Source organism: Centroberyx affinis, unplaced genomic scaffold (assembly GCF_046629955.1).
Source record: "Centroberyx affinis isolate AG114_WGS23_722 - 3 ecotype Tasmania unplaced genomic scaffold, CSIRO-AGI_Caff_v1 ptg002268l_1, whole genome shotgun sequence".
Taxonomy (NCBI): domain Eukaryota; kingdom Metazoa; phylum Chordata; class Actinopteri; order Beryciformes; family Berycidae; genus Centroberyx; species Centroberyx affinis.
Genome location: NW_027280555.1, coordinates 181,205 through 203,745, shown reverse-complemented (window position 1 = coordinate 203,745; position 22,541 = coordinate 181,205). Strand labels below are relative to the sequence as shown.

The window sequence follows — 22,541 nt, the reverse complement described above, 5'->3', positions numbered from 1 at the left end:
CATTGAATTGAGAGTAATGTCTCTCCCACTGTATGCTTTAGTCAATAAACTGGTGTTGATAATATTTCATAGCCTCCACCCATATTACCTGTATTAAATGTGATTTCTCAGTCCCATATAACACTTTGCTTTACATGGCTTAAATTAGGGGAATATCATTGTTACGACCCTATTTAGCAATGTGTTAGAAAACCTTTACAATAAAAAGCAAAAATGCACACTATAGTGTTGGGTTAGCATACCAATATGGGTTTGAGAGTTTTAGTGTGGTCTAAATGCTGTTTCAGAGGCTTTTCCACCCTGATAAGAATACAATTCCGAGGGAAACACTCAATACTGGTGTGTCGGGGGGGATTTTTGGCACGAAAATGGTCAAATTTAAAGATATTGAACATTGGCACAAAAAATCAGCTTCAATCCAAAATCATCAGTGTGAGCTTTCAAAAAAACTCATATTGGTCTATTATCTACTATGGTGTAATCATGAGTCATGAATAGATAAGTTTATCACCACCAGTTAATACCTCATGTATAACAGAGATAGGAAGAGAGCCAAGAGAGATTGGGAGGATTTGGGCTGAGGAAGTTTACATAAAAAACTGAATATTTTCTAGGTTTTCCACTAACAAATTCCACTTATACCAAGACACTAACTGAGCCCACAAACAGCAAAAGCCCTGATAATAAGAATTTGTAAAATAGAGGTTGCAGGCCTATACTTTGGTCATTTTGTTCCTGCGAAAATTGGTTTCAAAACCTGGATACATGTTCAGATTTGTATCCTTTTTGTGTTTTTATAAATAAGTAGAAATATACGTTTGCATTCCACGGTACACGCATGCGATTCTGTCCCATCTTTTCGCTACTGGACTCTGGTTCCGATAATAGCCTTCCTCCACTCCAGATTGCAGCAAATAAGAGGACAGCAGGGAAGACTTCATGAACCCAAAAAAAAAAAAAAAAAAGCCCTGGAGAAGCTGGGTATCAGTTGTCTCTATTATTTGACCTGAGTAAACAAGCCAGAGAACAGCCAGGTCCTTGTTGCTTCCATACACCACCTTTTTTACTGCTTCAGCACACTTCAGTACACAGATTGGGGGGGGGGGCTCCAGCTGCAGCTCCATCAGCAGGGTTAAAGGAGCACGCATGGCATTTCAGTGTTTTCCCTCATCGCACGATCGTCTCTCTCCCCGCAGAATCCCCTGCAGTTCAACTCTGCAGCCCACTGGCTTGTCAGTATTGGGTTCTGCTTACCTCTCACTTCCCACTGACTGTAGTTAAAACTGGGGCTGCAATGAAAGTTTCCCTTCCCCACTAACAGACCCCATAGATTTGCTTTATCACAGTGTTTACAGCGGAAGCGGTTTGTATTTGGTGGAAACTCGTTTTCAGTATTTGTTATTTTACCCTCTCATGCCAATTGTGCCATTTCCTGACCCGATGTCCAGGTGAGTATTCAACACGAGGGCAACATCATCATTACCTCCACCAAGGAGGTCAGGTTTTTGCCTGTTAGTTTGTCCGTCTGTCAGCAGGATATGCCGAAAAACCTATTAACGAAATTTCCTGAAATCCGAGAAAGTGACATTTGGTGGACAGTTAGGATGCTATTATGTTATATTTTGGAGATTTTCCGATCGGGGATTTCCACCATTAGATGATTAGATTAGTGGGGGTTTTTTCAACCGCAACTATGAAACTAACAGAGATAGAAACTTGATTTCAAATCCTAAAGCTAGGTTTGCAGAGTCAAGGAATCAAGTTAACTTCAATTTCTAACTCTAACCACTAATACTGAAATGTGCTGTAAACATAAGTGTCAAGAAAACTGGTGCAGACACACACACTTTAACTAAGGTCCCTTGGATAAAAGAGTCCATATACATACACACACACACACAGTCCCATCTTTTGATAACTTGGAACAGCAGAAAAGTTATAGATGCCCTCTGGAAAAAGTCAATTTCAATTAAATATGAATTATCATTTATTTATTCACAACCAGTAATGTGGTTTATAAAAAATAAAACTTACATCAGTTTGATACCACTAGCTATGATTTATGTCAGCCTAAAAATATGGATTTATCCTATACAATACATCCCTGTTCATAACTTCGTTGAGCTCCATACAGGGAACATGGCACATGTAGTTTAATGTACAGAAAAAAAAACGACTGACCAATACGTGAAAATTCTCACTGCACATGTTGCCACCCGAGCGTTAGTTCTTGTGGAGACATTGTCCTCTCATCGTGTTTCCTTTTGGGTTTACAACAATTGCTTCGGCTTACGACGCATTTGAGTCACGTGGGAATCGAGGTCGGAACAGCTTGATTAAAAGCGACCGCTTGGAAGTGTTCATGTGGTTCAAACTCATTTGAAGAATCCTGATCAGAGTACTTTCTACTAGGAATCTCACATCTACCGTCTTTCCCATACGACCTGAAGGCAGCCGAGCTCCACACACACACACACGCAGCAAGCGTTCATGACAGATGCCGGTGAAGCGAACCGTAGACTGGCTTGACGTCACCGGAGGACGGAGGGGACACGAGGGTCCCGACGCCTGTGGAGAGCAGCTGGCTTCGGGACTCCCCGAGGCGCCCGGGGGTCACCGGCAGGGCGAGCCAAAACATCCAGGCCCGGTCCACTGCTGAGGGAGGAGGAGGAGGAGGGAGGAGGAGGAGGAGGGAGGAGGAGGAGGGGTAGCGCTCACAGGAGGGACTTGACCAGCGCCACCATGTGGTCCACACCGCACGCTACATCCACCACTTGACCTGGAACGGTCACCTGACAAAACCAGGAACAGAGAAGAGCCGTCTTAGAATCAGTTTGCATGAATACAAAACGCTCTTTCTTGGCTGGAAGATCATTCGAACGTACACAAAAACATACTCTTTCTTTTACTTTCGCACTGCACTTTCTCTTCTCTAATCTCACTATTCATGTCAGTGAAGACATCGAACAGAAAAAAGACCTTAGTGCACTTTCTGTACTTCCACATAGAGTGATAGAAGGAGGGAGGATCATTTATTTTTCTGTGAACCTCCAGGAGCCCGATGTAAAGGCCGTCCATAAGTGGCACGGGTGCTGCAGACTGCACTCTAGCAGTGAACCCTACACCCAAAAATCCCATTAAGACACACAGGTGGAGACACTTTTCAGCAGCTGCTTTCAACTAGCCCGCACGTTTTGCCCGGGAAAATGTACTTTCTTCTGCTTTGACACCAAAATATATCATCAAGGACATCTATACTTTTGTATGGAGGGCTTTTGTTACGGATATTTCGTTTGGCTTTTAAGAGTGTACGTCTTCGTCCTCTGTGCGGCAGGTTAAGTCTTTATGTACAGGGCTAATATTAAATCAGCTTCGTCTTACTCGCCATGGGAAGTACTGGTCATCTCTCTTCCCGATGCCCAGACAGCCTCTCACGTTCTTGCCCCATACGAAGAGCTCGCCTCGATCTGGAACCACATGGTCAAACATCGGCATGAGTCTCAACACGGGTGAGTTCACTTTAAGTCTTTTGAAGACCTTTTTAGTGGCATCGGGAATGATCTTTAAGACCAGCAATGTCTAATAAGAAAAATAACCAAGTCTCAGGTGTGTGTGTACAATAAAACACACACCCTCCATCATCATAAAGAACATCTGCTGCCTCAAACGAACATACAAACATCTCAAGGACTTGTTGCAGAGGTTACAGCTAAATATAATTAGGTGTATTTTGAGAATACGATGACGTAAAAAGTGTAATCATCAAATCTGAATGAACACCTCTCCAGTAAAAGTCTGGTAAATGAATGGATAGCTTTCAAGATGACAAGCCTAATGGAGGAAGTTTAAAAGAAAGTGACATTCAAAACAATCGAGAAGTAGGTCTATCACGCATTGCACCTCTAGACCTCGAGTCTCGATGATTTAAGATTTTTGAACTTGACTTTTTCAGGACCTGCAGACACCCCGATAGTGAGGATCATCTTCTCACCTGTTACTGCGGCGAAATGGTTGAGGCCACACCTGATCCGGCGGACGGCCACGGAGGGGTTGAACTCCGAGCGTCCGAATAGCGCGGGGGGAACCATCTCCGGGGTGGACGATTCAGACAGGGCGGGGCCTTTTCCGAGAATTCCGTATCCCCATACGAACACCTCTCCTTTTTCTGAAATGAGTGCGGGGAGAAAAAGCTGTTTACGCTGACATTTCCGCAGACGTGGTACAACAGAAGGACAAAAATCCACCCACGTATGTTTATCCTTGTGTTCTTGGCCACTTCTTTCAGCATTAGTGAACGTGAACTAGAAAACCAAACCTTAACTTTTAACTAGAAACAAAAGAACCGCCAAGAGGAGACTGACCTTGGGGACTTGTGTTTGTTTGAGGCTTTTATATGTAAATCCTTGCGCTGTGCTATCAAGTATGACAGAAAATGTCTTTATTCAGTCCCTCATTCTGTGTCAGTGGAGTAGCCCCAAGGTTTCTCTCTTGACTGAGTCTTGACTTTGGCATCTGTTGCTTTGTTAGAGGCTTATTCATGCTCACAAATCAAATATGCCCTCTCCGTATTTACAGGGATGACATGAATTGTGTTTTCGGGTGGATTTTCACCTGAACGCCATGTCGTTTGACTGAACTAACCGTTGAGAACGGCCACCTGTGTGCCTCCGCAGGCCGCCTGAACCACCTTTCCGCAACCTTCCAAAGGAAGACGGCGAGGAGAGTTGATCTGGAAGAGGGGAAAATAAACGAGAGCTCAGTGAACATCTGCATAGATATTCACACACATCGCTGATGGGTAAGGGCTCATTTCAATTCTGTGTCGGCGATGAAGACGCCTCAGTGACTATGTTTACATGCAGGCTTGACTCGTGTTCAAGTCCAGGACTCAAGTCCTACATCTCTGGTTTGAAGTTTTGTCAGTGTGAAAGTAAAGTGTGTCAACAATATTACTTAGGTTTCTTCACTCTCTCTATTTTACTATGGATATCCATTAAGAAACCAGACAGAAAGTAAAAAGTGCACCCTCTGTACTTTCACCTATAGCGATGGAAGGAAGAGAAGTCATTTTTTCTTTAAAACCCAAGGTGCTGAAATGAAATGTCATCCCTAAGTGACACAGTATTCCACCCTGGGCTCCAGCATTCAAAAGCAGCATGTGAACCCTACGCCCCAAAAACCCATTTAGATGTACTGAAGGGATGTGGTATAAGAAGAGGCTGCATGCCGCTGAACCTCTGATGGTAAGGGCCAAAGTTTGCCAGATTTATATGGGGAAGGGCTGGCATCGGGTAGAGACACTTTCAACAGCTTCTTTCAACTACCACACACACATATTGCCCAGAAAATGTAAGTTTTCTGCTTTTTGATAGTTAAATATATTTATTATCAACTATACTTCTATACGAAAATTTTGAATGGAAAGCTTTTACTATGGGTATTTCTACTTTTACTTTTAAGACTTAACTGAGTACCTTTACTAGACATCATTTTCTGTATTCTGGATCATATGTTCGTCCTTCTCACCTGTGTAGCCTCTGTGACTGAGGCCAGCTGTAGGTATTCAGAGTTTCCCCAGCCGTAGAGCTGTCCGTCTCTAGATACAGCCAGGCTGCAGTCTCCATAGGTGCTGATCTGCTGCACCTCCACCCCGGCCAGCTCCCCTCCCACTTCTACCGGCCTGGAGGCAACGCTGTGGTGTCCCAGACCTGGAAGAGACAAAACCGGAATGATTTGGATTCGGGTCTTATTTGGCACTCTGAACAGCTGCTTCAATCTCATAGCACTTCAGTCACTGGCAGCTTAATCCTACATCTCACTGTCATGTGAAAACCTCCTTTTCGTGATTGGACTTCAGTTGAAGGATTACATGCTTTTCAACAAGTTGAGAAGATTTTACAACCTGATGGTCTTATGAAACCCTTTAAAACCCCGCTGAAACAACTGGACAACACTGTTTTCTCAGTTCTTGAAACTTTGACATTTTGGAGAGGTTTTCACTGGACAGCGACGATATGCTGGGGACAAACGTCAAGACTTAACAGACTGTGAAAAGATTGGACATCATATGCTTAACAACTGGCTTTCGCTGATTTTTTGATCTTGCTGTCATGGAGGCGTACGCATTTGATTACCAGTTGGATTTAGAGAACACAGCCTTTATGACTAGTTACATCTGGTAAACACACACTTGACAACAAGTTGAATTTGGGGAACAAACACTACTTGAGTTCCAACACCATACAACCCTCTAATCAGATGAAAACCAAACTGTCGCATTACTGCAACACAGAACCACAACAAACATGTCCAGATTGAGGTCGTAGAAAAGGTCATTTGAAATAACAGTGATGGCTGCCACTGGAGAGAGATTACTCCTTAGCAGTCCTTAAAGCTATCGATTCAGTTCAATCTTGAAAAATCAATTGTGATTTAACAATATATTTAGCTAATGGTTCGGTTTGATACACGATACTGTGTTCACAGTTCGATATTATCATAATATTTTGAGCAAAATCTGAATGAAGACAATGACTGAAGAAAATCCCTTTTTAATTCTGACAAACAACAAAAACAAAAGTGCAAACTATAAACAGGGTGACTACAGGTTTCTGTAAATTGAATTTGAAACTTTAAGACCTTTGTAATGCCAGTTAATCTGCACATCCAGGGACATTCCTCAGGGAGAAACAGCTCCATTTTTCAGACCTCTGAAACCATATTTAAGACTCAAACGCAACAGTTATCCATGTAACTGTGACTGGAGTTTTTCATTGTGATGTGGTTGTACATGGTGCAGAGTGTTGCTGGTGTTACCTGTAAGGCAAGACTGTCTTACAATACTTAAGCAGTCTTTCTCTTGTCAGTTGTCTTGTTGCTGTTTTCTTCCTTACTTGGAAACTCAAATTTCTGCCACGCAGCAGACTGAAAACCTGACGGAGCGGCCTCTCTTTCAGTTTGACCTGACTCCATCTTGTCTCCTACTACTCTAAACAGTAGTGAGTTCAGCTGGACTAACCAGAAGTGTGATGACTCAAGCTAAAACTTGCTAGCCTTGCGCTCTCTAGTGTTCAATCAATGCAAAAGAGAAAAGACTGTTCTGAATGTCACTTGTTAGATATTAGACCATAGCTGAAATCGAGAACATTTTTTCTCCACAACTCCACAATGCATATAGTCAAATTTGTGATGACCAAATCATTCTTATAATTGAGATAATCATTGTATAATGTGTCACCAACATTACAGATAAAGGTCAAACATGAACCTTAGACTAAGCATGTCTATACTGAGCCATTGACCAATTCTTTAAGTTCTGCCAAGCACTGACCTGTCTGTCCGTCGGCGCCCCATCCACATGCATACACCTTGCCCGTCTCAGTGAGGAAAAGACTGTGGTCTTGCCCACACGCCACCTAGAGGAAAGAGATGTCACTTGCAGTCACATTGACCACCGTTCCACCTGGCATTAACATGCGTCCTCGGTGACCAGATCGGATTTGAATGGAGCAAAAAGGCATCAAATTTAGGTGTATATGTACCAAAAACGCAAGATCCGTGTTTGCTAACAATTTTAAAGGACATTAGGGGAGGAAGTGATATACGCAGCAAATCATACTTAGATACGATCTGGATACAAGTGCATATTAATGCTAGGTGTAAGGGGGCAATGTGACTTACCACAGAGCCACTTATATATTTCAGGATGCAGCAGATTTGATACACCATGAATCACTTAGACCGTCTGTCATCACTACTCAGACTCACCTGGGTGACCCTGCTGCTGAAGCCTTCTATCTTGTGAATGATGTGACTGCCACTATTTGAATGGGAGACAGAGAAATAATCAATCCAACACTCAAGGACACTAGTCTCTCCAGGAGAGGTCACCTCTTTCTCTCTTGCATTAACACCCACTTTCATTCATAGACGACCAAACACCCTATGAACTAAATAATGCCTTTTTCCACCAAGTAGTACTCAGGGTTTCTGTAAGTTGTGTCACATTTTTAAGACTTTTCAAGACCTTTAAATTCCAGTTAGAATGAAATATGAGACCAATTTCCCAGCTGAACTAAACATGAAAATGAAACTGCAGATTTATCAGAATACAGGATTGTGTGGTTGATTTTGCACCTCTAAAATGGAATTTAAGACTAAAAATCCAATATTTTACTATATTTAAGACGTTTTAAGTCACGGAGTTTAGATAATAAGATTAAGAAATTTTAAGACTTTTTTAAGACCGGTACTGAATGAGAAGACATTGTGATGAAATTGTTCAATTCCAGCACTTAAGCTGGAGCATTTGACTAAAGTAGCGACTCAGAAAAACCTTTTGAGACAGAATAAACCTCCATGGTGATTCAACAGTGTAACTGTTCAACATGAGATGAAAACACACACCAGCTGAGTAAGACATTAGTGTAAAATGGTAACATTTGGTGTGCAGTGTGCATTGAGACATACCTGTAGACTTCATCTTCCACTATCTGCCTTCCACACTGGCCGTATGCATTGTTGCCCATGCTGAAAACTTTGAGGGAGAGAGAAAATGGAGAAGGAGATGAGGGTGGGGGGGATAAGAGATTGTGGGTTATGAAAAGAAGTTATGAAATCTGATCCAGTCCAACTGTATTCACGTGAGCCTGGTTAATGGACCATGTCACAGGCTGGTTTCAATGTGTCAGTTTTCAGTAGGTTTTCAATGAGATGGAAGACCAGTGAAACAGCTCCATAATGTTGATGTCACAGTTGGCGTTCACGACAAGGAGAAATGTATAAAGAGTTGCTTGCTTATGGTTTCACATTTTGCTATGGTTTGATGGACAACAAATTTCTGCCCAAGAGACCAAAACAGAAATCCAATCTAATCTAAAACGCATTCAATGCATTGATTTTAAGCAACCAAGACAGGAGCTGGTATCTTTACAGAACTGCGCTGCAAATAAGATTAGCTGAAGCTGCTTTCTGGAAAATGCACTCAGACAGGGTTCAACTTACAAATAATGTCTTGGGACTGTCCAAAAGCAGTAGACCGGACCCAAATTCACTTTTTTAAATGTACGGGATGGTGTTCAAATAAAGCAGAAAATTAGTATTTCTTATCGATCCTAGTGGAATTCTTATGGGAAATAAACATGTTTTTCCTCAACCAAAGTCAAGCTTGATTCACTTAGGCTGTAGGAAAAATTAAAGCCCCGACACAATTTTGTAACTATAAAACTTTTGTTTGATTGAATGAATTAACATTTGCTGCCATTTTCTAAAAGAAAAAAAAAAAGAAAAAAAAAACTTCAATGGAGTAAAACTTTTTTGCATCACTGTGCTTGAACCTCATTGATCACCACTGTTTACAATGGTCTCCTCCTCTTTTTTCACCAAAAGCCTGAAGTGTGTGAGTGAAAAAGGTATTGCTTTTAAACTGAAAAAAGACATTATTGGGTTATACTACGGGTTAGCCACGATGCGCCATTCTCTCGTGTTTGGAGAAACGTCACGCCAAACTACACTAAAAAATCTGACAGTTTAATGTTGCCTTGCTTAACCATAAATGGTACAACATGGTCCATAGGAGATTAGGTGTGCCGCACACTAAAAACTCATGGACTGATTTGTCTTTGCTCATTTGTCTTAGCTCAACAAGTAAAAACAATGGAGCGAACAACGTGTTCTGCATCCCTGCTTCAGCTTCGCTCCATTGTTTTTACTTGCTGAAAAATTGGTCTATGAGTTTTAAGTGTGCGGCAGAGAAGAAGCCCAAATTGTGCACAGGTCACTTTCTTGCACCTGGTACATCATGATTTAAGACCTTTTACAAACTACCAATCAGCACTTATTTCAATAAAATTTCAACTCTTAGAATTGGTTCACCTCTTATTCCCACAAACTTCTTCCACCAAAATGCACCATGGATTGCGGTAACGAGCAGCATGAACCAATAAAGTTGAGTTTTTATTGAAAGTGCTGCTAGGTGGATTATCTATGAACCAAATTTACAAGAAAACCCTTATGATTCATGACCGTCTCAAGTCATGTTCTACCAGGTCGGCACCGTTGCCGAGAAGAAAGACGAATGAAAGTTTGGCGTGACATTCTCTCCGTACAAAAGTGAACGGGGGCTACCTGTGGGTTTGGTTCCATGTTGGTACAGAAAGTGTGCGTTCTCTTACCGCCTTCTTGGTCGGTGAGCACCAGGGAGTGGGCCCGGCCGCATGCAACCTGAACCACTCTGCTCTGCACAGGCTTAGCAAACGGCAGGGCCACCGGGGAGGGCTCCAGCACATACTCGTAGCTCTGATCTAGAAAGACAGATAAGTAGGTAAGGGCAGATGTTTCATTTAGGTCTCCATCTTTGGTGCTCAGCGCTCATTGCTGCGGTGTTTCTGCACTGCACTTCCCAGAGATCGCCTGTCAATCAAACCGTGTGGGCGGAGCTTGGATTTTCTGTTGATGCAGTTTGAGTTTCTCTTTTCTTTGTCTGTTCAGCCATGGTGGCTATCGCTGCTCAAGCTAACTACCCAGTTCTTTTTCTTTTTATTACAAACAAACCGGAAATGCAAAACGCATCAGTTCCTGTGCCACCAGGGGTCCTTCAGCAGGTTCCAGGGGGTCCCCAGCAAATTGATGTATTATTAAACTTCACCATTATTTCATTTACAAGAAGTTAACACAATTAGAGAATGTTTAAGAATGACTGTTTTGATCATAGTTTCTCCGTTATCTCTCTACCTACAATACAGATAGTCATGGGATTCTGGACAAAATCATATCTAACAATAAAAATATTCTCAGATTTGGGTCCGAGAGACAAAATCTCATCAAAATGGGGGTCTGTGGCCCTGTTGTGGACTAAATTAGGGTCCTTGATATGAAAAAGGTTGAGAGTCACTGGTTTAGAACACACAGTGTTAGCCACCGGAAGCTAATAGCATTGCTGTGTTGCTCAACAGTATGGTGAGTGTCTTACGGCGGCTGTGTTGGCTGCGTTGGAAGCCCAGCTGAGAGTCCTTGTTGAGGCCCATTCCCCACAGCTTGGTCACGTCTTTGGTGGAGGAGGCGATGAGAGTGAAGCCATAACCACAAGCGGCAGATGAGATCTAAGGAGGAAGGAGAGCAGGGAGCGAGTTTATCAGCGCAAAACAAACTTCAACACGGCCCACTCCTGTCATCACACATAATCAACGGTCTTGTCAACATCAGTAATGCATGCTGATGAGGGTCTGTACAAATATTCATTGTGGACATAGAAGATGAAGTGCTTGCACTGAAAATCTGAATTATAGTGAGCAGCCGTAGCTTATATCAGCTACTGTGTCTATGATAAGAATAATAGAAACAGACATCAAAAGTGCTTAAAAAAAAGAACAAAAAGAAAATACTGGTCGCAAAAAGAAATATGTGAACATTATTGGAAGAAACCATGTCAATCAAGGCTGAAAAACTTTACAGGCTACACTGATGCAGTGGTGCTTGACTATCATTTGACAGAAACTGATATTGCACTGTTCCGCTGATATCTCGCCAGTAAATTGAAAACTTCACGCAAGGCATCATTACCATTAGCGTTATTGTTGCTGGAAGTACAGTTAACAGCAATCACTGTTATATTGTCTTCGAGAGCCAAGCAAGTGACTCTACATGAACTGTAACACAGTGGATTCCAATAAAAAAACAATAGTCTCATCAAGACTCTAATCTGATGTGTTTGTCAGTTGATTAAAAGAACTGTGGCTCCATATCGATGAGCTATGGCTTGTATTTCAATATGTCTGGAAGGTTTTATGGAACTTCATTTTACCTGATCTTCAGTGTCCAGGCGGTAAGGAGTGAGCTGGTATTTGCGGGGCTTCTTCCTGCCACTATCAGGCACTACAAAGCTGGGAATACCTAGAGCACCAGTGAAACTAAATCCCCATACAAACACTTTGTGGTTGGGCTTTCTCCTTTCCCCGACATACTGAAAAACTGGACTCTCTTTGGTTTTCTCCTGCAGTCTGGGTACTTTGCTGAGTGTGGCATAACCACATGCTTGAAGACCCAACTTCCTGTGTCGGGCACACAGTCGCACACACGGCAAAGCCATCCTGCGGAAAGAAAAGAGACATGACTGGTCAGAACTGCAGGTAATAGTTTGAGATTGAAGTTTTAGCTCTACAAATATTTCTCAGAGGCAGAGCGGCTCTGGAGGCATAAATAATCTGATTGGTTGAGTTAAACCTCAGTGGGCGGGGCCAAAGAGAAGCAGCTTATTGATGGTGATGCCTAGTAACATTGAAGAAGCAGACACCCTCATTAATTATTCATGATTAAGTAAATACAAAAGCAATTTCTATATTTGAATAGTAGGCTACCTACAAGGACAAGTAAAATATGATTTCCACTAGTCATAATTTCCTCCACTGACACCAATATATTATGGACCTGTTGCCAATTTGCCTATTATGGACCTCTGCCCACTGAAGTTTAACTCAGCCAAGGAGATTATTTCTGCCACAGAGAGGCAGAAAGGAAACTATCCTGAACAACAAATCACTGTAATATTTCTATAGGGACTTATAGCATGTCTGTGGTACTCAATAGTGAGTTTATAGTGACCTTATCGTACATAATGGTATTTTTTTAATCTCCCGTGGTATCCCTATAATATTCCTATTGGAATTTATAGTGTTTCTGTATAGTTGTATGATATCCTTTTCAATTTTATTATAGGATTTCTAGAGTTCTCATGAATTTGAATAAATGTGAAACGACTTGCAGAAATTGATTACTACTCTGAAACAAAATTTCCCCACCTTTACAATACAAGTTACAGGTAATTAGGTATTTTAGCACATAACAAATATTGGCTGCTGTACCTGCATGTGAATCAAATAACATTTATGGATCATAAAGGCAGTTATGAGTCATGATGATTGAAAAACCTAACCCCCCTTAATAGATAGATAGCTAAACTGTAAACTTGGCTTTCAAATACGATTTGTGAAATATGCTTACATAGAAGCTCGAGCTTATTCTTCAATGTTATTAGGCATTGTCAATACGCTGCAGCTATAGCTCTGATGGGTGATGTTCTCTTACAGACATGCCTCTCATGCCTAACTCCGTTCAATAGTCTGGCAATTTGAAGTCGCCTTGTTTATAGGCAAAGGTACATACTTGGTAGTACGTTAATAAGGCCATTTAAGAATTATTAATGTCTACTGGTAAATTCGGCATGCACCTGATCCACCAAGCAGCTCTTTATTTCTATTAAACGTCAACATTTTGAATTGGCTCACAGTGCTCGTTACCGCCCTCCACTGTGTATTTCGGTAGTAAGACATTGTGGGAATAGCACGCGAACCAACTGTATAAATTGAAATTTTATTTAAGTAAATCTTGCATGGTGTGTCGGACGAATGCCGAATATAAGAGTGGCTCCTACAGTATCGTAAAATGTAATGGGTTTTGTCCCACCAGGAATGTAAAATGTAACGATAAGCATGTCAGCATTAAATTGTTAGCTATTTAAATGGAGTTTTGCCTTCTGTCTACACAAGAGAACGACACGTTTTGGGACTTAGGCTTCAGGTTTAACATCACTAGACATCGCCAATAACACAACTTAGCTTTACGAGGGTTTCATATTCCAACATAGAGAGCATGGTCAAATTAAAATAGCGTCTGTTTACATGCCCACATGCAGTCACTGTGCTAGCTTAACTACATACCTTTTGCTTCCTGATAGATTTAGCTCATAAGATTTGTTTCACAAGCTAAATAACTCGAATTTGTACAGTACAGCAACTCATGTTGACCAGCTAAACCGCAATTCATGTAATTCAATGTCATGGTCACATATTAGCTTAGCAAAAGACAGCCGAGGGAGGGGAAGTACTACAGTTCTTCTTCGTCTTTCTCATTACCCTTCGAGTTTCTTCTTCTACGTTAATTTTCGCTTATGGCGGTTGACAAACAACTTAATGGTTGTATTACCGCCACCTACTGTTTGGACTCGAGATTTACAATATCTCTAAGAGTAAAACATAAAAAAAAACAAAAAAAAATTATTCATTCTGTCTATCAAGTCTGTTGTATTTAATATTTAAATCCTTCTATGTATCATTCCATTTAGGCTACCTCTCTTCTTCTTCTTGCGTGCAGATTCATGGATTCATCTTGTTAAATAAAATAATTCCCATCTAAATCTTTCCAAACCTCTTTCAGAAAGAAAGCAAAATGGTCTTTTTGTATCACATGTATTTACTTTAGCTCTCTAATTTATATTAATTGATCACCTTTTTCAACTGCATTATATTACACACAGTACAGGGGGTGGACAAAGAAATGTAGGAGATTGGTAAAATTGACATAAAATATCATCTACTTTCCCTGTTTCCATAGGTAGTGAATTGTAGGCAATCAGACTGTGTATAGCTAAAAAAAAAAAAAAAAAAATTAACTGCACAGTGGATGAATATGTGGTTGCTAATCTGAAATCTTCAGAAATTCCTGGCTACATCAACTATATTTAATTGATATTTCATTTTTTTATTTTATTTTTGTGTTTACTATGGAAACATATGATAGATGCAAGTATGTCTACAGTACAGTTGCCTATGAGATATATTCCATTTACCCATTTATCTGCAGTTACTCCTATGTTTTGTTCATATACCACAAAGTATTTCCTCCATAGAGTTCCACAAAAATAACTCTATAACACTAAACAGTAAGTAACCCATTGGAATGTGTGTGATATGTCAGTTTATTTCTTTTAACCGGACATATCTGAACAATAACCCATTCTTGTCTCAGATTATAGCTAATCTGGCAGTGGGTTAATGCTGCAGGCAGGTCACTCACCTGCCTCACAGCTCCATGCGCTATTAACCTGCAGTTTCATTTAAGTCACTTACACATATTGATTAATGTGAAACAAGAACAAACAGAACAATCCCCTTCTTTTAATCTTAACATAGTACTAATCATTGCTTTTTGGAATTAACTATTAGATCAAATTTAAGCAAAAGAGGACTCAATTCAATCTCATGACCTCATGCAATTTGCTATGCAAATTTGCGTGAAAATGCAAATAGGTAACATCAGGCCTACGCAGTCTAGTATTGACAATAGGCTGCATGCAAGGCTCTTCAAGGTCTGTTGCATGTGCTGGGTGTGTGTGCAAAGCATCAGCTTGGCATTTCTGCCCTGCTCACTATATCACATCATGTGGCTGTTGTTTTGGAGCTCCCACAGATATCAGTATTGCTGACTTGATCTTGTACAAAATATATCTTCCTTCACCACTCTGCTTCATTCTCTCTTTGCTACTAAAAATGACAAGCACAAATTGTGTCCGTCCAATGTTCCTGCGAGTCTCTGTTTCATTACAAGTGGCCTATTGGCTGCTCATGAGCAGTATAACCTGTTTCCTCTCACACCATGCCACAGTGGAGGAGTCGGCGTGGAGCCTCAAACACTAGGCTGGCAGAAGTTCAGCTCCATATGACACAGCACCACATCTTCCTTCCTGGTGGAGCTGCGGCGGCCTGCGGCCTCGTGCCCACCTCGTCCATGTCCACCAGCCAGGTATCTGGAGAGAAGTAGGGACTGTAATCCTTTAAGAGGATCAAGTCTGAGATCCAGGGGGAAGGGATATAGGATCTACTAATTGTCTATAGCAGCAATGGCACAGTGAAGATATGTCTGCCCCGAACGTGCTGAGCGTATAGGGCGCTCCCGGCTGATTTCTCATGACTTTTACGGAAAGGTCAGAGCGACGGCGATGGAGGCCGAGGCCGCGTGCGTTTGCTGGAGTTATTTCCCGAGGGTGTGCCAGATTCGATGACAACTGAGGAGGAGCGGATCAGGTAAGCCGCTGCTGAGTTTGGCCGTGTGCTTGCCTTTGCACACATGGCAGGTCTGTCTCCTGTCATGGTGTAAGAAATGATTTTAGTTGTTTGGGTAATGAAAATGAATTCAGCATGGTTGCTATTGTCTGCTCTTGCAAGATTTGCTCTTGAAATATCTCTGAATTAAATACCTAGAATGTCCACGGGCACGCTAAGCCAAAAGTAACAGGATGAGCTGCAAGCACAACACTTGCTAGGTGTATGTCAAACACACTTGATGCTGAAACCAGTTCAACTCTCCCAGACAGACGGCCATGCTGGTTTTAGAGGTGACCTCCAGCCTGATTGGCTGGTTCTGTCTCTACATATCGTTCTGCTGCGCCTTCGCCCAGCGGGGGCCGGAGTGGAACTGTCGACTGGTGACTCTGTCCCACGGGGTCGTCATAGTGTTGCTGACGGCGTATGTGGTCTTCATAGACGGACCCTGGCCTTTCACACACGCAGGTCAGTAAGAGACGGTCGCTGCTCGGTGTTACATGAGTATAAATCAGTGGTTCTCAACGTGGGGTCCGGGGACCACCAGGGGTCCTTGACAGGGTTCCAGGGGGTCCCCAGCAAATTGACGAATTGTTAAACTTCACCATTATTTCATTTACAAGAAGTTAACACAATTAGAGAATGTAGAAGAATGACTGTTTTGATCATAGTGTCACTGTTATCTCTCTACCTACAATACAGATAGTCATGGAATTCTGGAAGAAATCATATCTAACAATAAAAATATTCTCAGATTTGGGTTTGAGAGACAAATTCTCATCAAATGGGGGTCCGTGGCCCTAATGTGGACAAAATTTGGGGTCTTTGATATGAAAAAGGTTGAGAATCACTGGTATAAATTGAGCATGAAATGGCAAACAGTATTCATACGTAAGCAGGTTGGGAGGCTTAATCGTTATGCCTAGGGATATGAAACCCAACCCCTTAATTTCCCATTAGGTAAACATTAATTATCCATTAAAAATAACATAGCTGTAAAAAAGTAAGGTTTGTATCATGGGTTTTTAAGGGATTTATTCATGGGTTTTTTCATGGAGACACGAGAAATTAAGGGATATTTCATGCCTTTTATGCAGGTTTACAGGGTATTAATGAGTTATTTATGGAAAGTTCCTGTCTCCCTGAATTTTACATGAAGTAGTGAGGGGTAAGTAGTACCCCTCACAAGTAAGTAGTGAGGGGTGTTTAATGGGTCTCCTCCATTAATAACTCCCTTAACTAATTTTAAGGGGATTTTGCATGAATTAAGGGGTGAATTAATGTAGCCTAAATGTAAGGTTATTTTAAGGGATTACTGGTTAGTAGAGAGTGGAGGGTAAACCCAGCTAAACCCACCTTTGTGACTGACATAAATCTTAATGACATAAATATTATCATAGTGAGTATCAAGCTGAAGTGTACGAGAATAGGATATTTTAAAGGGGAAAGCAGAAAATATAAGTGATTGTTGTTTGTATTGATGGATTTTTGCCTTATGATGGAGGTCATAGATTACCCTCCTTTTTATTTACCGCTGATTATGCCTCAATCATTTAACATGGGGATGTTAGTGCACATGTAGTCAGAGAATGAGACTTTAACTGAACATTCTTCATTGACACACACTTAAAGATGTTATGTGTAGCCTTTTAACAACAATACCTCATTACCATATTAATTTTGAGACATGAGTGTAATTACTGTAAACAAGCAAGACCATCACTGAGAAGACTGGCAGCCTCTACCAGCCTCTACTCTGCATTTTACGTTGTGAACCACCGGGTCGGAATTGGTGGGAAAACTGCTGGATTGCTTTACGGTACAAGGGAGATTGCTTTACAGCACAAAACAATGTTAGCTTAATCTTCAGGACAAAGTTGACTAATCTCAATTTCACCAATTTATTTTGGCCATGTCAACAAACATGCTAACGTTTCGGCCTAGTGGCCTTCATCAGAGCATTCATCATAGCCACTAGGCCGAAACGTTAGCATGTTTGTTGACATGGCCAAAATAAATTGGTGAAATTGAGATTAGTCAACTTTGTCCTGAAGATCTGTGTTTGTGCTACCTTTTTACCTTTGGGTATTCAACGTTGGAACTTACATGACTTTGGTTTAGCACCACAAACAAAATACTGGGAAGGCGCATCCTTTCAAAGATCTAATGTTAGCTTAATGTTAGCTTACTTGGTCTGAATGCATTATCTCTTATCTTTCTTCTTGCTCTTCAAAACAGAGAGACGATGGAGGGTGTGGAGGGTTTCATTTTGAGAACCTTTAACACCTTTAATTACAACTCCTTTGTCTCATTTTGCTGTTTTGTCTCATTCTGCTGTTTTGACCCACCCTGTCCACGTCCGTTTCCCCAGGTACAGAGAACACCGAGCTCCAGACCTTCGCCCTGGCCGTCTGCCTGGGCTACTTCTTCTTCGACATAGGCTGGTGCGTGTGCTACCGCTCCGAGGGCCCCGTCATGATGGCCCACCACGCCGCCAGCACCGCCGGCATCCTGCTGGCGCTGCTCACGGGCGAGTCCGGCTGCGAGACCTGCGGCGTCATCTTCGGCAGCGAGCTCACCAACCCCCTGCTGCAGACCCGCTGGTTCCTCCGGCAGCTGGGCCGCTACGACAGCCTGCTGGGCGACACCGTGGACCTGCTCTTCATCGTGCTGTTCGCCACCGTGCGCGTGGGCGTCGGCACCGTGATGTTCTACTGCGAGCTCGCCTCCCCCAGGCCCTCGCTGGTCATGAAGGCCGGCGGCGTGGTGATGTACGTGCTGGCCTGGGTCTTCATGGTGGACATAGCTAGATTTGGCTACAAGAAAAGCCGGGCCAAGTATAAAAGGTGGCTAGAAAACCACAAGCTAGAAGGACATTCGGACAAGAATGATTGAAGGAAGTCATCAGACATCTTAAAGACTGCTGTGTTGCTTTACGGCACAAGGGGACACTGCTTTATGGCACAAAACAGGAAGAAGGCGCTGTTCTTCCAGGACAAACAGAGTTTCTGGCAATGACAGATGGTGGAAGGAGTGAAAGGCAGACGGAAAAATCACTTCAACATGTTGATCCTCTTCAGTGCAGAGACCAAACATGCTCTTTGTGACAGAAAGCAACAGGGGTTTATGGGAAATGTAGTCTTACTTTTAAGGAACACTAGCACTAACAATACCACTGGCCTGAGAACGAGGCTACCAGTCTTCACCATGGTCTCATTTGTTTACAGTAATAATACCAAGGTATCACAGTTAATTTGACAATGATATACTGATGTTTAAAAATGCTACACATAGCACCTTTAACTTTTGCATTATAACGCTTAAAAGGACACCTGAAATGCTTTGCATCTATACTAGAAGGAAAGGGAACTTTTTACATGTGTCTGACTGATTTGCTCTTATTTACCAAGAGTGCTTCGTAAACTGATCTCCTGGTTTTCAGAGTTGGATTGGACTTCACCACACAGACAAAGATGGCCAAGAACCAGGAAGTGGAGTTCAGCCAAACCTTACCTGTTTGTTTATGTAGCGGAAGGACTTGCAGCCTAATCACATGACCAGGCTTGGTTTGAATAAGTCATATCTTAGATGCTTGATGTTTAGGTCTGTAAGTCTATCATTAAATAACCGTACAGTGTAAATATGCCTGATCTAGGAGGATGGAAAATTAGTAATTATTTTTTTCTTGTGTCTATAAGCCGTTTGTTACAGCCTAACTTTACCTCAATCTACCAAACGCTAATTGCAAACATATTTTAGAATAACAAATCATTGCATCACTTGAGAATCTGCAACAAAAAAATCATTATCCATTACAAATTGAAGAGTGAATTATTGTTGAAGTTTATTTTATTCTCTAGTTCTAGACAGTAAATTCATTTTATATGTAAAAGAATAAAGCTTTTGTGAAACCTATTTCTATTACTGAAGTTTTAATTCTGTGAAAATCTGCCATATCTGTAAGTTTTTAAACTAAAAATGCCACTGCAATTACCATTATAGTTTAGCTAAATGTTGGGTTGCCAGGTTTCTGACATTAGTAAGTTTTTTGCGGATTGATGCTCTCAGTGGGCCAGTCATGAAACACTTGCCTTTCATTTTGAAAAATTCTATAGGCTTAAAGAGAAACATAGCGCAGATCAAAACAGGCCTAAAAGCTGCACCATATTTTCACATTTAGGATAGCATTTTATTAATTCGCATAAATAGCTTAAACACAAAGCACAAATACCGTGGAGCCTCCTTCACTCAGACTTAAGAGGCAAAGGGTTGAGGAGAAAAGGCCTCTAGGTCAGAAGCCAACGCTTCATAGGAGAGTGGTTCTCAACATGGGGTCCGGGGACCACTGGGGGTCCTTGAGGGGGTTCCAGGGGGTCCCCAGCAAATTGATAAAGTGTTAAACTTCACCGTTATTTCATTTACAAGAAGTTAACACAATTAGAGAATGTAGAAGAATGACTGTTTTGATCATAGTTTCACTGTTATCTCTCTACCTACAATACAGATAGTCATGGAATTCTGGACAAAATCATATGTGACAATAAAAATATTTTCAGATCTCATCAAATGGGGGTCTGTGGCTCTAATGTGGACTAAATTAGGGGTCCTTGATATGAAAAAGGTTGATAATCAGTGCTTTAGGATACACTGCATTAGGGTGCCAAGTGACCTTAGACTCGTCATGGTAAATCATCTTTTTGGTTGATGTGAATGCCATAAGCCTCACTGTCCTATTGGACTGCATAATTAGGCCCGCTGAGGCCAGGAGCTACACCTAAATACAGATCAGAAGGAAAAAAAGGTCCTGTAGAAACATGAGAATGTCTATGATGGAGGTTTGAAAGGGAATAAGGCTCACACACACTGCATATCAAATGCATTACATTTAAAGCTGCACCAGGCAACTCTGCACTTTGGCGGCCCCATGTGGCAGCTGTTAGAATTTTTCCAAGCTTGAAGGGCTTCACCACCCAGGAACTATGCAATGTGATGTCAGTAAACTCCACACTCCTCGGACCTAACTGTCTTCTTCTTAGTGTCTGGTGATGGCAGGAGGCTGGAGGAGGAGGATGGCTTTCTCTGACCGGAGCACTCACACACTGCTGTTTAGGAGACACTGTTGGATTTCACTCTTAAGTTTCAATTCGTCAATTCCTGTGGGCAGAGAAGATTTCCCACCAGTGACCATACCAACACCAGAATTTAATTTAAGGAAACAGGGCAAATCTATAGCATCTCAATTAGCAGGGATGGGATGCTCTTCCATATTGCAGCCTCACTCATTATCATTACATACAGATTAGTGCAGAATAGTGCTGAATGTCAATAGACTCTATATCTGACATTAATGTGGATAATTTATGTTGTCGCTCAAGCTTTGCTGTTTTCCACCATAAACTGGTACACCAGTTCACCACCTGTAGGGCCTACAACGTATGCTGCCTTCAAGTGCTGTCGGAAAGATTTGCAAAAAGGAGCTGAGGGAAAGTTTCTTGTTGACGAGGAGTGACGTTTAGGGGCAGAGAGCGTGGACACTGTGTCAACAATTCATGGTGAGGTGATGCATTTTATATTTATACTTTGCTTGGTATTCTATGTAAAGAAGTAGCATTGAGGTATGTATTTTTACTTTTAGGCCAATAAACGCATTTTCTCCCCTTCTTCTCTTCTTGATTTCTAAAATAAAACAACAGCCTCCAAAAAAAACAAAAAAAACTTTTGTTGCAGGATAAACTTTGTTATTATTTTCATTTGAATGAGTGTCATATTTAAGACTTCAACTCTCGGAAGTAGGAGTTTACGAGGTGCACTTAAAGGCAGCATTAGAGTGCCTATCAGGTGCAACAGGTAGGCTAATTAAGCTCTAAATTTGACGATGTTGCGATGTACGAGGAGCTCCTGAACGCATCAAGGGGAAGGTGGGTTTTTCTCCTCTTTTTTCAGCCTTTCTGGGGGTGGGGGGGGGACAAAGCATTTCCTTTTTTCCATTTGCATCACACTGTAGACCGAAAACCGATGCTGTACAAATGTGTGAGGATTAAAGTGAGGCGATCTGGAACAGGATGCCCCCCGATGCCGCGACGCTTCCAAATCAGGAAAGTGGAAACTGGAATTTGTGGGAATAAGAGGGGAAAAAAAAGTTCATCTTGGATTTAGCAGCCAAAGTTTGACGTAATTCTTCCGGACATCAAGAATAGGCTATAGTGCCATCACGAAAATATTTCGTGAGGGAAAAATGAAGACATCCTCGCCGTGAACTTGAGGAAAACCGAGACAGTGCAACTTGGGAAAGACATTTACAACAAGTAGTCTCGTACGTAGTTAATAGTTTTCCAGATGTCTGTATTGACAAATACTGATGCGGACAGCGACTGGCAAAGGCAGCATATTCACATCCACGGTTTCCCCTGAGAAAAAAACAGAGATAAATCTCGTTTCTTGCAACCATTTGTAGATGTGATGTTACATTAACGCCTTTGGACATGATTTGAGGAGAGTTTTACGTTCACCTCTGGCTTTTTCTCAGCACTTTTTTCGGGATTTTAAAACTGTTATCTTGGATACAACGACTTCGGGGTATTCTTGGATATGGACTGACATCGAGAAGACAAAAAAAGAAGTCATTTAGTTAGAGAGTTAGACGTTGTGATAACAATGTTATTTGGGTGA

General features: G+C 41.7%; 2 protein-coding genes across 3 annotated transcripts; one reads left to right on the top strand and one right to left on the bottom strand.

Moving 5' to 3' along the window:
* Positions 1–1,976: 1,976 nt before the first annotated feature.
* On the bottom strand, positions 1,977–13,848 carry rcc1l (RCC1 like). 2 transcript variants are annotated; one of them, XM_071532892.1, is made up of 12 exons: positions 13,713–13,848; positions 11,801–12,086; positions 10,970–11,099; positions 10,173–10,301; positions 8,470–8,536; positions 7,768–7,819; positions 7,331–7,415; positions 5,527–5,708; positions 4,642–4,729; positions 3,992–4,165; positions 3,382–3,467; positions 1,977–2,792 (listed from the first exon to the last, which is right to left on the bottom strand). In XM_071532892.1, the coding sequence occupies exons 2-12, from the start codon at positions 12,083–12,085 to the stop codon at positions 2,715–2,717; spliced, it is 1,356 nt and encodes a 451-aa protein (XP_071388993.1). In that variant the 5' UTR covers position 12,086; positions 13,713–13,848; the 3' UTR covers positions 1,977–2,714. The 2 variants fall into 2 exon arrangements, 1 of the variants encoding a protein (XP_071388993.1); XR_011696066.1 differs by lacking the exon at positions 4,642–4,729 and having other exon boundaries at positions 2,756–2,792.
* A 1,980-nt stretch (positions 13,849–15,828) lies between these two features.
* On the top strand, positions 15,829–18,767 carry LOC139655470 (TLC domain-containing protein 5-like). The gene is made up of 3 exons (XM_071532888.1): positions 15,829–15,854; positions 16,141–16,340; positions 18,244–18,767. Exons 1-3 carry the CDS (start codon positions 15,829–15,831, stop codon positions 18,765–18,767), a joined length of 750 nt encoding a protein of 249 aa, XP_071388989.1.
* Positions 18,768–22,541: the final 3,774 nt, after the last annotated feature.